The 14,427-nt window shown below is 39.4% G+C and overlaps 1 protein-coding gene across 1 annotated transcript in view; it reads left to right on the top strand.

Annotated features, from left to right (window-relative positions):
- The window catches only part of OSBPL1A (oxysterol binding protein like 1A), a 76,641-nt gene that overhangs the window by 33,467 nt on the left and 28,747 nt on the right, over window positions 1-14,427 (top strand). Inside the window, exon 16 of the mRNA XM_085052706.1 lies at window positions 13,591-13,753. Coding sequence (XP_084908832.1) covers window positions 13,591-13,753 — 163 coding nt within the window. The remainder of the gene's footprint in view (window positions 1-13,590; window positions 13,754-14,427) is intronic.

Genomic DNA, 14,427 nt, shown 5'->3' with positions numbered 1-14,427 from the left:
ATTGTTGTTTTCCTTTCTTGCTTGGAAAACAAAGTGGAGTTAGAAGGGTGTACACTTCTACTCTTCTGATGTCACTGTGATGTCATCATGATGTCATCATGGCACGTAAAACTGATCAGCTTATTTTCCATGTTACGGCTTAATTTGTACCTGATGTGTTTTGGAAGACTGGATGGACAGTGGAGTTCTGAAACTTGTTAGCTCCCAGCCAGCCAGTGTGTTGTCAGCCAAAGACTGGTAACACCTCAGGAAAAAAAGTGAAGCAGCAAAAAACCATGATATAAGGCTGAACCTCTGTGCATAGCACCCTATCTGTTAACATTTTTTGCTGGGATTTTGCGTGCAAGTGTGTGATAATTTTCTGCAGTCACAGTCTGGCTGCGTGGTCTGGTTTTGTATCTCAGCTGTATAAAGCATTACAACACTGAACTTGGTTACTGTGGTCACACACATTTACATCTCTGGAGATGTCTTATTATTCTTGACCTCTCTTTCTTGAAACTTAATTTATAAAAATTGATTTATAAGAAATTAAGGCTTTTTTTCTGTGTAAGTCTGATAAAAGCTATTTCCTTAGAGTAATAATAAAAAAAATAATTCCTACACATAGGAAAAATAAATTTCATGTAGCCTATCCACTACTGGATATTAACATGTGCTTTTAAGGGAGACAGAATATTTAACTCTTCTTTATGCATGTATTTTGTGTGGAGCTGTTTTAAAAGCAGTGTTTCTGGGCAGTGTTAAGTAACTTAAGGCTTTGTGTCACTTAACAGTTGTCAAATCATCTTAAATTTGTCATGTGGTGGGATTTTGGTAGGTTTTATTGGCTTCCTTAAACATCAGCAATACCTGATCTCTTGTCTTACGGGCTAGTAGGCTGTCCATGTGTAGCCTTTCCTTGAATAAAGGAGGCTGACTGGGTCTAAACTTACTTTTCTGCTGTTCTGTCTGGATTTTTTAGATGGCTTATTTTAGTCGCTTCTGGTTCCATGAAATACAGGGGTCTTCTAGCTATGAGGAATAAAATGGATGATTTCCCATTTTGACAGTATTAGTGCTTATGGAAGGATGAGTTGTCCATTGTGTTTTTTGTTTTTAACCTAAACTTTACCAGGTCACAATCATGGCATTTCAACTGAAACTGCCTTTTGCACTTTTTTTCATTCTGACTCGTTAGAACTGATGCCATTTTTATAATCAAGGTAAATAAATGTGGAATTTGACCTCTGGTCTGATTTTTTTAATCTTGTGACCAAATGTGTACTTGTTGGCCTCTCTCTCCCCACGCCCCCCCGACAGCCAGTGACTTTAAAAGCTTTATTTGTTGTAATATTAGTATTCAGAAGTATGTTATCTCTGCTTGCTCTGCTGTCCAGTGATGAAATGCCTTAGTATAATGCTAGCTGCTGAGTCACTGAGGATATCACTAGAATTGGTAAATGGGCTGTGTTAGAAAGTATTTATACCCTGAGAATAAATCACTGGTATTGTAGCTTTCCTTGAAGGTACATGCCATGCCAGTTCATAAAGGAATGTTAGTAAACTCTTCCTCTACATTGCTTGTATTGTTCTTACCATCACTCTCCTTGAAATGCAGCAATAATACACTTTAATAATGAATGTGTTTGTTGGTATGTGCAAATGGGAAATACAGGCCTATGCTATCCTATTAGGATTGTTGATTAGCAGACACAAAACAAATTATGCTCCATTTATAGTGAACTGAATGTTGCTGCAAAGAATGGTAAGTAGAGGCCCTCTTACAAATGAAGTGTATCCATTTGTTGTGAATATCCTGATGAGTCCAGTATAAGAGGATGCTTGGCTTTCTAAGCATAGCCCTCATCTGAGTATCTTGTGTTTGGGAGTGGCACCTGTGATGTGCTTACTTTGCTTGCATAGCTTCATGTTAAGCCATTTGTAAGGTACATGTGGACTGAGTGTTTTTGAATAGGAATGCTTTCCCTCCTCTCATGCTTGTCAGTGCTACATTATTAATGTTAAAACGTGGACATAAATGCAATAACTCTTGGATCCATAGGTATGCTAGGAGACTTTGAGAATGGCTTTAGAGCATGCCTATTTGAAGGGGGTCTGCAGTGTACATTTATAATGTAGGGGTACTTTTTAGTGTAGAAGTATATTATAAGATTTTTCATCTGCTTCAGAGAGTTTTGTGTTGCCAAAGCTACACTGCCTCCATAACAAAAGCTTGTTCAAATATGTTTGACCTTTAAATAGAAATACAGCTTCTTGTTAATCTTGAAATATAATAGTGTTGCTATTGCAGGTCCCTTTTTTGAGTCAAGAACTATGGCAGGAGAAAGGGTAGGGAGAGCAAAACTACTCTCGTCTTGTATGGAAATATTCAGTGTAATTGGTCAGAGCATAAGCCTCCAGGCCTTGTGCAGGGCTACAGTAGCAGACAAGCATCTGCAGGAATTTGATGGGTTTGACCCAATAGACATAAATTAATGGCACACCCACAAACAGGGCTTTTATCATTGTGGTGGGGAATAATCTTGAGTTGTCAAGATAATAGTGTAGCTCCTCTAGGTAATGTGGTAATCCATGTATGTCAGTAGTTCATACACTTCTGGAAATGCCAAGAACATTATTAATTGTGGATGTATCCTCTGCTTTGCATCCAAATTGGATTGTGTGTTTTTCCAGTGAAACACCTTGCTGCAAGGTCAGACAAATCAAATTGAGGTTAAAATGAGCTGGCTGAGCCTTTCAGACAGCTTGAAACCTTAGACAGCAGGCATCTGTGCCTATGGATAGCAGAAGTCTAGTTTTGTTTGACCTGTATCTCCTCCACCTCTGAAGTGACATTTTGGGAAAAGGCCTAAACCCTAATTTCACAGAAGAACAAATGGTTGAGATTGGAAGGAACCTCTGGAGTTCTTGTGGTGCACCTTCCCTGCTCAGTCAAGGCCACCTGGAACTGGTTGTTTAGGACCATGTCCAGATGACTTTTCACTACCTCCAAGGGTAAAGACACTACAGCCTCTCTGGGCAGCCTTGTGTCAGTGCTCTGACCCCACCACAGTGAGAAACTGTTTCTTGACAATCAGAGGGGATTTACTGCCTTTCAGCTTGTGCCTATTCCTTCCTGTTCTGCCACTGGGCACTACAGAGAAGACCCTGGCTCCAGTTGCCTTGCACCTTCCCTTCCGATATTTATATAGATGAGACTTGCCCTGAGCACTCTCTTCTCTAGTTTGAACAATCCTTAGGCATCCAAATAATACTTAAGGGGCAGTCCAGTACAGTAATGTTAGACAGCTTCAAGGAACCACATGTCAAAGATCAGCTGATAGTGTATGGTCAGTGCTTTTTTACTATTGTCTTTTTTCCCACATACAAAATCAATTTAATCTAAATAATGACGTGTCATTCTAGGATGTCAGATTCTGTTTCTGCATAGGGTGGGGAGAACTTAGAATTTTCATCAAACCTACAAGTTTTCCTTTAGCAGCCAGTGAGTTTTATTGGAGAAGTTTGCAAAAGAGCTTCTTAGAAGTTTAATATGGGGTCCCCCTCTGAACTATAGATGCTCCTGGATTGCATATAAGGGAATAATAAATAGGAGACTTAACAGTGAATAGCTTTTCTTCAGTGTTCTTGAAAAAAATTTTAAAAAACCTCAGCAAATGTGACAGTAGAAAATCCCTATCACATAAGGGCAAAAGTATTTGAGATCATTCATAAGGAGAAAAGATCTGTTCCACCAAATGAGAATATTGGGATTATCTAGTTCTGCTTTGTGTTTCCATGCTCCAGAGCATATTTATCTGTCTGCCCTAGCTGCATGACATACTCTAACTTCAGGAAATGTCTTATCAACCTACCCAGAGCCTGGCTGGTGTCTGCTGGCTGTTGCCTGCTTAGGAGTAAGGACAAAAACAGTGTCTCAGATGAAAATCATCTCTAAGAAGGGGCAATCTTCTTAATGCTCCAAGTCCTTCTAAAATCTGAAGTAAAAGTGGGATTTCTGCATTTGTATCAGTCTTTGAAGTCTGATTCTTTAATATTGGAAATGTGGGAAAAGCCTGTTCTGGCCTATAGCAGAAAGAGCAAAGAATGCTTTACAAGGTAGATTTCATTTGGAGATTAGAACTCCAACATTGCATGGTAAAATTCACTGTTGATTTCTGGCCTATGTAACATTTTCGACATTAATTTGGTTAGTGTCCAAAATCAAATGCAATTGAGGTATTTGAGTTTTTCAGAAATGCAAAACAACTGTACAACATGCATGTTTGTTTTGGAATTGCTTTTTAAAAATACCTGTCAGTTAGTCTTCATGAATAATGAATAATTAACAAGATTCCCAATGCAGAGCTTGTAGAACAGAGAGACAGCTTCAGAAGTGTTAATTTTTTTTTTTAATAGGAAGCTGTTTTCACTCTGAGTCACCAACTGACTCCAGCAGCACTAGTAAGCCAGTAGGAGCCAACAAAAACATGGCAAAAACATGACAGTTCCTTCAAAAGAGAAAACATTGCATGTGTTTGCCATACTCCAGCAGGGAAGAAGTGTGGGGGAGAGATTACAAAGGGGTTGATCAAAGTAATCAGTGGTGTATACGGAAGAATACTTAAGGGAAGTAGTTAGATCAAAACTGCCTTAAGATCTATTTTCGAAACAGTCCTTAAGAATGAAAAGGAAATGTTTCCTGTATGCATTCTTAAGAACGCTTACATCTTAAAATCTGGTCTCTCTGTGAGACTAGCAAGCTTCAAAGATGTCCAGTCTCTCAAAGGGAGAAGACACACCAAGAAAAAAAATGTCCCTAGCAGATCTGAAAGCATGTACCAGTGTGTTGTTCTGGTTCTGTTGGCATCAGTGTAATAGATCAGCTTCAATGAGGCCTTTAGTTTGTGTAAGGTTACTTGTGGCATATGCCTCTGAGAACATAAATGCTTAATGTCACTGTGGCAGCGAAATATCCTCGGGGTGCGGTATTTCTCTGGTAATCTTGTAGCTCTGCAGCTCCAAATGTGCTTCCCAAACGTATGCATAACTGCAGATGTCATTGAGTCCCAGCTTGTTTTGGCATTAGTATTGGCAAGAGTGAATAGCAGCCATATTTAATTTCAGCATTACTCAGAATAGAAACAATACTTCACAGAAAATTGCAAAATCAGAAGGCTTTTTCTTTCATCTCCTGATATTTGACTAATCAGTATTATAGTACTGGAAGACAAGTAGGGACAGAATGCACTTGGGAAACTGGCAACTTCTGCAGCTCTCAAACCTAAGTAGACTTCATGAGATTTATCAGATAACAGTTAAATTGCTCAAGTGAAATGTGAAAAACAAATACATTTGAAAGGAAGACTTGGAATTGCCATTGAGTTTAACTTTAGAAGCGAACCGGGAAAAGCTCTTTTAAGTCTTGACTGTGCAGAAACACTTTGAAGAAAGCAGTTTCTCCGATAGAAAAGCTTAAATCCAAGCTTTTAAGCAAAACCAGCCTTCTAATCTGCAATCAGAAATTAAGTCTATGCAGTTTGCTCAGACAGGTTCCTGGCTCAGAACTGCAACATTCTCCACTGGTTAAAATTGCAGTGCTTCAGCAGCCTCTGAATAAACAGACTTTGACATAGCCAAATGTGGAAACAGGAGAGGGAAAGGAAGGCAACAAGGTCCGTGTTGAGGAGGAGGTGTTAGTGTCTTAGGAGAGAAAGGTGGGAGGCAACCAGTCCTTGTCCCTAGCATGTGGATAGTTTAGAAACTGTTATTCCAGGCAGTCTTGAATGATGAATTTTTATATTAGACATGTATGCTGGGAGAAGGGTGCTGTGTGCTCTTAGCATCTCCAGCTTTTCTCTTGAATTGCAGTTCTCTTACTGCCTAGATGTCTGCCTGAGTTGACATGATCCTGCCAAAATATGAGTTTCTTCTGTGTGGATGATAGCTTGCCTCTTGCTTCTACTAGTGCTTGTGCTGTATTTTTCTAAGTTTTATGATCATACCTGATCCTTTCCTTCATTAGCAGAATTTAATTATATTAATAAATTAAATATAGGGAAATGCTACAACTTTGTGCTCAGAAGAATGAAATGTAGCCATTCCAAATCAGCCCTGCTAAACTCCTCCTCTTGAACTTTTGATGTGAATGTTCGTAGTTAACTAACAATGAACTCTTGTGTTCATCTGGGGAATGACTGAGGCAGTCGTATGACTTGTTCTACAAAGTCTTTGCTTTCTTCTACTGACTTTGGGTTGGGATGTAAGAGAATAGAATACCAGGATTTTAAATTGGTATGTATGGGGTTTGGTGTGCATGTGGGTCTTTTCTTTGTACAAAAAGAAACTGTATTGGTGATGTTTCCTGTATATGGGTCTGAGAGAAAGCCAGCTGTTACGTTTGCCTTCCAAGTGTTTTCTCTTTTGAATGTGATGGTCTCAGTAAGATGTTGTACTCTGATGCTGTAGTGTCAGCTGACTGGACTTCGGAGATGAAGGCTGATGCTGTCTTGTGATACAGTAAATAACCCTTTGCCTATCACCAGTGAGCTCAGCTTACCAGCTTGATTAAGTGATCACACCTTGTTTTGCTGTGCAGTAGTTGCAGTAGCAGTAGTTCAAGTCACTTGCGCTTTCTAACTACACTGGGTTTAGATCTGATAGATCTTTGAAGCCAGGTAACTGACAGGCTTATGGCACAGAGAGAGAGAAAACCTAAGCAAGAAACAGCGGCTGAAGTAACAGATGACCTATTTTGGATCAGCCCTCTGTACCCTGGGGTGAGCCAAGGCTGTGATGAAATTTACAAGAGCCAGTTTACTCCAGCAAATGAAGAGTTAAGATGCAAGGCTTTAACATATGTTTACATAGCAGACATTTGTCACAAGTAGCTTGTGCTTGATGGTGCTGGGGAGTACTGAGTCAGCAAGAGTTTCTTTGTAGAAGGTCCTATGTGTAAACAGATCAGAACTCCAAAAATTTTGTGTAAAATATTTACATGCTTTAGGTATCTAGGGATGTGTTCATGAAATTGATTGCATCTGTCTGGGAGCACTTCGTTGTTGCTTTAATGTGAGCTGTCCCTCTTGCAGTTTTTTGATGTACCATAGGAGTATTCATAAATCACTCGTTCCTTTGTCTAGTGCCTCAAATACCTGAGGCATACTTGCAAAGAAACATTCTGAAACTAGAGCTGCTCCTGCTTTTTGGGGGTGGAGGGTTAAGAGAAAAGCAGGATTATACATATTCATATCATATACTAATGTGTGCTTAGTGAGAGTTAAGTTCCGTGAGTAGAGGTAAAAATCAACCCTTTTCTAAAATTTTATTTGTTTCTGGAAAGCATCCTGTATTGAAGCTCAAGTGTGATTAAAACTATGAGAACTTTCAGAGTAAGCTCTCTTTGAGAGCAATTGGTTTCAGTTTTTACTTCAGTAGCAGCTTAAGGAGTAATTCAGTAATATTCCAGGTAGCAAAAGTCTAACACCACTTTTCATAGAAGTATATCCTGTAGAACTAGTGCTGCGGTAGCATGTTATGAATTAGCTAGCAAAATATATGCAACTGTTCCATTTCTAGAGAGATACACCTAGAGGAAAATACTTGAAGTCTTCACATTTCTTCCATGATGAAATGTAAAGGCAGGTTTTGTTAAAGACATGGAGGCAGGCCTGGCTCTTTGTGAAACTTTTTAGTTCTCATTCTACATTAAATGTAAAAGAATAACAGGTTTACCCAGCACTAGTTCAAACTGGACATCACAATAGACTGGCTTATGCAAGAAGGGACTATAGGTACTGTATTGTACTAAGAGCAAAATTGCAGCTATATGAACTTGTTAGAATAGACAAACTGTGCACATATCAAACTCTGCATTGAGGTTAGTCTCTGATTTTTGGTAGGGGTTTTCATTTGGTATGAAAGTCACAGAAGAAGGGACAGAGTTCTCACTTGGGATTCCCAGTGCTTTCTGTGACTGGTTTTCTGTAGTGTAATGTGTTACAATGCAGTGCTTTGTAAGTTCTGTCTTCCAGGATAGTATGTCCTGTTGGAGTAGCTGACCCTGGAAACTATCAGTTTCATATGAATAGATGTAGTGTGAAACAAATGGCAGGTTTGATTTGCTTTATTTTATTACAGAAAGCATCAGGAGATGTTCACAGAAAAATGCCAGTTCTACTATACGAGCATTTTTCTGATTCTTGGTTATGTGTTACTTTCCAGCCAGGTGTTAGACTAGCCCCTACCTTCCTACTGAAAACTTGCACCTCATGTCTATGCTTTGTGGCAAATATACCATAAGAAATGACGGTTTTGGGATGATGGCGTTTCTGTGGCAGTTGGACAAAGCCATTCATTTTGAAAACCAAAACCTCCTGTCTGAGTCGTCAGAGACGTTGGTGAGGCAGTGTCATGGGCAGCTCTCCCGTGCTCAGCTTACTGCAGAGCAGGGCTGGTACGCAGTGTTCTGACATTCCAGCAGAGGCTGCCTTCAGATCCCCTCCTGGCTCCTCTGTGAAAGAGAAGGTACTTCCTTTCAGCACAGCTCCGGAGTCTGCATGTTTTGGGCAGTTGTTACTAACCGTGAAGTTGAGTGCTTGAAAATAAAATTCAACTAAATCGCACTGCGGCATTGTGAAGTCTGTCTTTTCTCTCTCTCTCAGTCCAGAAGTAAGATCTAAGGTATGCTGTCTTTTCATTCACTATTCTAACGTTGAAGGCAAGTAGCACTGCATATTATTGAGGTGTCTGTATTTGTTCTATGCCTTCCTTGCTATATGATGGGTTTAGTATTTATTTGCAGCTGCAAAAGCATGTTGCTGAGATGATCATTTATTAGCTGGGCATAGAGTGGTGTGATCCTTTCCTACCCCACAAAAGTGCCACTGTTGTTGTGCATTAATTTAAATTAAAAGCATCCAGCACCAAACAAAGCAAGTATTTTGTGTATTGTACTAAGATGTCTTCAGGATGGACAGAGAGGCCTTGGTTACAGGCTGTGCTGATATAGTTTAAGACTTCAGCCTTTAAAAAAGAAAAAGTAAGGAGAGAAAAAAGAGAGGTTTGGTGTGTGTTACTGGTCTCCCACCTATCTAAGGAAGACGGAGGGTACAGAATGGAATGGGGCTAGTGTTTGTTACACACAGATAAGCTTTTTGATGTTCTGAAATAAGCATGTGACGTTTCTGCCAGTAGTACACGATGAAGAAGTTAACTTTTAAACCATGCTCTTGTGCTTAGCAGGATTTCAGATAACATGGAAAGGCAGTAGGAGTGTCTGCAAATGGTTTGCTACTTTCCTTTAACAAACAAAAGAGATGTCTGATTGCTAAAATAACTCACTAATACTATTTAAACTCACAATGTGGTGTTCACAGCACCAAGTGTTACAGGAGCATTACAGGAATATTACAGGAAGCTGTTGGAAGCAGATTTCCATTAAATTAAACCAAAAGTGAAACTAGTTACCAGACCGTGGATATCACACATCTTCAGCCGGTTTTTAAAAATGAATTGTTGCACTGACCTAGATACACTGACAGAGAAGCACCAAGACTTCAGTATCAGGTTATAACTGTTTCTATAGCTGTAAGGATAATGATGGAGTGATTGTTTACTTCTGTGAAACAAGGGTAGATAGTTTCCATCAGAAATAGTAAATCTGAAGTTTGACTGTAATACCATTCTCTTTAGAGATGGAAGCAAGATTGATCTAAAGTGTCATTGTCCAACGATGCAGGTGCAAGCCCAGCTTTTTTGATAATGATTTGCTGGTGTGCAGAACAGCTCCTGACAAGGATAAGATAGGAGGCCTGACCAGTTGAGCCTTGAGAACTCAGCTGGCCTCATGCTGGCTCACTTGAGCAGTCAGTGCCACTTTCTACGTCAAGCTGAGAGGAAAGCTTATGCTGCTGGTGACACTGGCATTGTGGGCACCAGTGACAGGGATCAAAGAGGTGGCAGCCATTCCATAGTTGGAAGATGAGGAGCTGAACCCAGTACGATGTGAATTGCCGTCTGTCTCTTTCTGAGCTCAGGCACCACCACTAAAGTTACAGAAACCACGGCTGTATTGCAAGCTATGCCTTACACAGGCTGTCAGTAAAATGATTCTTCCAATAATTCCTCATGCTCAGACTGGATTTCCAGAACTGCGTGTACACAGGTGTCTGCATCATTTTGGTGTGATATTTACTACATTATATAAATATTTGTGTCACTTTGTAAAATGATTTAATATTCAGCTAATGCAACTTCACAAAATCAGGTGTTACTCCACTGAAAAATATTGGTCGCTCTGCTTCCAGTTTAATAGACTGAAATGCTTCCCAACTTTGTTGTTCTGTGCTTGTCTTCCTGCTTATTACATGAATCCTACAGTTTTTGTGTTAATAACAATTTTTAAAACTTGTCTGGAAGTTTCTTCTGTGATCTTGCAGATGTTTTTGTGTTGGGACACTGAAGAAAGACAGTGAGAAAGAAACAACTTTTTTAAAAGGGATAAAGCTGAAATGCCATCTCTAAAAATGGTGGTGGAGTAGCAAGGTAGATGGACTAATTCACCTCAGATTCTGTTCATTGACCATGTCTTGTGAATGAGAAATAGAGCATGGCAAAATTATGCATAATGGCAATCTGCTGCTAACACTTTGGGAAAACCTATCACTCGGTCAATTACATTGTTCAATAAACTTATGCTTTGAAAGCAGCACCAGTCTGCCTCCAGTGTTTCATGTTAAGCTGGGGAGAGAGTGTGTGATTCTGAGAAGGCAAAACAACAATATCCTTCCTTCACATTCAATTTACTGCAAGTAGGTTTTAGGAGGTGGATCTCATCACCTTGTCTTTTATTATTGACAAAATGGAGGTTTCTCTTAAAGCTGCTTTGTGTTTAAAAAAAAAAGTAAACTGCTTATTTCAAGCAAGGCTCTTTCTCCTGTATTTTTGAGTATGTCAGGGCTATACCAGCTTTATCTCTCCCAACATTGCTTTTCTACAGGTCAGATCAATCAAATAAAGGTAGTAGAACCGTTTAAATTTTTTTCCCATTCTCACATTGATACTGTGTGACTGTTTCGTGCTTAAGGATGTAGTTGTTGGAGTATTTCCTGACAACAACCCTTAGGGAGTGACTAGTGTAGAGGTGTCAGGCTGCAGAGGTTGGTTGAGCAACCTCTGGACTCTCTCTGAATGTGTGTGTCCATCCCATAAGCTCCATACTGTTGACAAAAATGTTGCATTACAACTTTTCATCTCAAGCCCCCAAACACTGAAATAAGGTTGCTCTAAAACCAGTAAATTTAGTTATGAATTAGCATCTCAAAGTTTGCAGGCAACAAACGTAAGTGGGTTTTCTGTATTCATTTGCTTCTGGCTAGCATTGTGTTCCTCATGGAAATGATTAAAAGCTTTGGTTTTTTGTTACCTACTAGTGTATAATTGCTGTACTAGTAAGTCTGGCAACCAGGAAGTCTGGCAGTACACAGAAAAGTGAACCTTACTGTAAAGCTGGAAATTAATTTTACAAGAGGGGAATTTATTTATAGTACACCTGCAATTCTGAATAGGTCTACATTATGACAGGACAGAGGAACCTTAAAGTCAAGAAAATACTTCTTTGGAGGAGGCATGGTGTCTTAGGCCGGTACGTGTTGTTTTTTTTTTAGTCACGCAACTGTGCTTTTAAAGGATGCTAAAAAGGTCCATCTGGATTTTTAGATTATTTTAATTTTCCTTCAATTTGCTGTAAGTTTTAGATAAAGATTTAAATCACTCAAATGACTTACCAAACCAAAGCATTAGAGCATAATGGCATCTAATTCAGTCCTGCAAAAACAATATTACTGCAAATACCATTTTCACAACTGGTTTTACTTTGCTTTTAATAAGAATTAAAAGTACCATTTTATTTTCAGTCCCCTATTGTCCCTGTCTCAGGAAAGTAAAATACTGATGCAGTTTCTCTAAGCTGGTTGTTCCTTAAGTATTTGGTAGCATACCAAATCTGTTTAGGAGAAACTGCCTAATAACAGATCTTTTGCAGTGGCATGTCTGATTTGTATGAAGCATTGCAGTAATTGGCTTCATTGGTACTGTCAGAGTGAACTTTAAATGAAAGTGACAGTAACTAGTCCAGACTTTATTCATTTTATTCAGAGTAAAACTATTAGACAGTAAGTGACTTACTGGTTTTTCTGCTTTCAATTAGCAACCCAATTTTATACTCTTTTAATTATAATTTAATTGGATTCCCCCCTAACACTCAGAGCCTGGCAGCCAAACCAGCTGATTTAGTATTTGGCACAACTGAGGGGGTGAAAATTTCTTCTATAAATCTTTCTCCAGAGGATATGTTTCTGCCAGCATAGAAGCTCTTCTCTGGAAGTGGCAAATCTTTTAATATCTCCTTGCTAGCTTCTTTTGTGCCCAGTTCTGAGTCCACTATTTGAGAAGGGGTTGTAACTGAGGGGACTGAAGCCTCCAAAGTAAAGTTTTAATGTAAACTGTAACCAGATAGGACATACGAACAGTTCCTAAATTAGATTCAAAAAGGTAATGTTGGTATATGTGTAAGTTGTCCCTGTAACTGTTCCAAGAGATTAATTGTCATGTCCTTGCATGTTCTTAGTGGAGGGGGAATTAGTGTTGTAAACTGACCTTTGAGAGTGAACTAGAGGACGAGGCAGGGGTTGGGGATGCTTTTAAAAAGGGACTGGAAGGGAGAAAGAGAAAGACTCAATGGTTTAGGGACTGAAGGAGAGGTAGCACACTGAAACCTTACTGGGCTGGGAGAAGTGGCCTTTTCTGAGCTTTCAGTTACAGCCCTCTCCCCTCTGCTGTCAGACAGAGGAGGCAGGGAAGCACCAGCAAAATGAAAAAAAAAAAAAAGAGGAAATAGGAAGGACATCTTGCTTTCCTATTACTAGTACTGAACTCAAAACATGGATAACATCATCTGCTCTGGAGCTATTGCATGTGTGGGTTTTAAAAAAGGTCCATCATCCGGTGGCTGGGCTTCTCTTTTTGTCAACTTCTGGCTCCTCTGTAAACTGTTTGGGGACTGTGGAGGGAGGGCTGTTTATATTGACATTAAGTCAATTACCAGAGGAATCTCTTTTTTAACCTCCTTCTGTAATCCTCAGGGTTAAATGTTTTCGACTCATAGTTCAGTTGCAGTTATTTGTAGCTGGCATTCACATTTGCTCTGTAATTCAATTTAGATGATGCTGCTTGGCCTAAATTGGAGCAGACTAGTAGAAGGAGCTTGGTGCATGTAGAAACCGATCACTGACTCCATAGTTAAGGTCATTCAAGTAGAGCGGTAAATATTTCCCCAAAGTTTTTAAGATATAGTTATCTCGCTTGAATTCACTTGTGGAATTGTGATTGATACTGTCAGATCTTGTGCCAGATTTTTCAGCTACTAAAAATGCTGACTAACAACTTTATTGTCATCAGACAAGCACTGTAATATTCTCATTAATCCATGTGGTTTCAGCTCCAGCTGTTCGCTAGTTATTTATTCATTAGGGTCTATTTTCTGAATAGCTTCCAGCTACACATTCTTCAGAGAGATGAGATTTTATTCATACATGTATCTACTTATAGGTGAGGAATTTGAAACTGGAGCATGAGCAGGAGAAAAACAAGATCTTGTCAGAAGCATTAGAGACACTCGCTACCGAACACCATGAACTAGAGCAGTCTCTGGTTAAGGGATCTCCACCTCTCAGCATCCTCAGTGAAGAGCAGTTCTATGATGCTGTTTCAGGTAAGTGATGATGTCCAGAATGTGAGTGTATAGACAGCATGTGTGTAGTGAATGTGTTGGGGGTGGGAGGGGGAAGAAGGTGGGAGCAGTCTCACTTCAAGCGAAATCTCTGCCTTTCTAACATGGACCTAATTTTAGGAGTATGCTTGATGTGTTTTATTAGCAGGGCTCTAAAAATTTGCCAGAGTTGCCCTGTAGAATTGTATTGTTTCACCTGAGAGTGACCAAAGGTTATGAAACCACAGGACAGTAATGAAAGGTGTGATTGCTTGGGTGTCTATGCCCTTTCTTAAACAGCAAAACATAAGGCTCCTATTTTGGTAGAGGTAACTATATCTTGTAGTCTTCTGACTTGCTTTGTCCGTGGTGGTGTGTGCTTTCTCCTTTGTTCTGTTGTTAAGATCAGAGTATAAAAATCCCTAGTTTTGAGGGATAATGGTGTTAAGAAAGGCTTGTTCCATTTCAGTTTTGTATAACTGAAGTGTTAAATGTGAAAGGATGAATCAAAATCCTGCATGCATTTCTTGAATGTCTTTTTCCCTATCTGTTCTTCAGTTTAGTATCTTTCATAATTTCTTTCAGTTCTTTCAGTTTAGCATCTTTCGTCATTTCACACGCAGAACATGCAAATAGTGCTTTTTGAAGATTCTGAACTGCCTGAGATGATTACAACA

Source organism: Lichenostomus cassidix, chromosome 2, assembly GCF_008360975.1.
Source record: "Lichenostomus cassidix isolate B80296 chromosome 2, HeHo_3.0, whole genome shotgun sequence".
In the NCBI taxonomy this organism is placed as follows: Eukaryota; Metazoa; Chordata; class Aves; order Passeriformes; family Meliphagidae; genus Lichenostomus; species Lichenostomus cassidix.
Note: the sequence above shows the minus strand (reverse complement) of the source record. Positions and strands in the feature narration are given on the sequence as shown.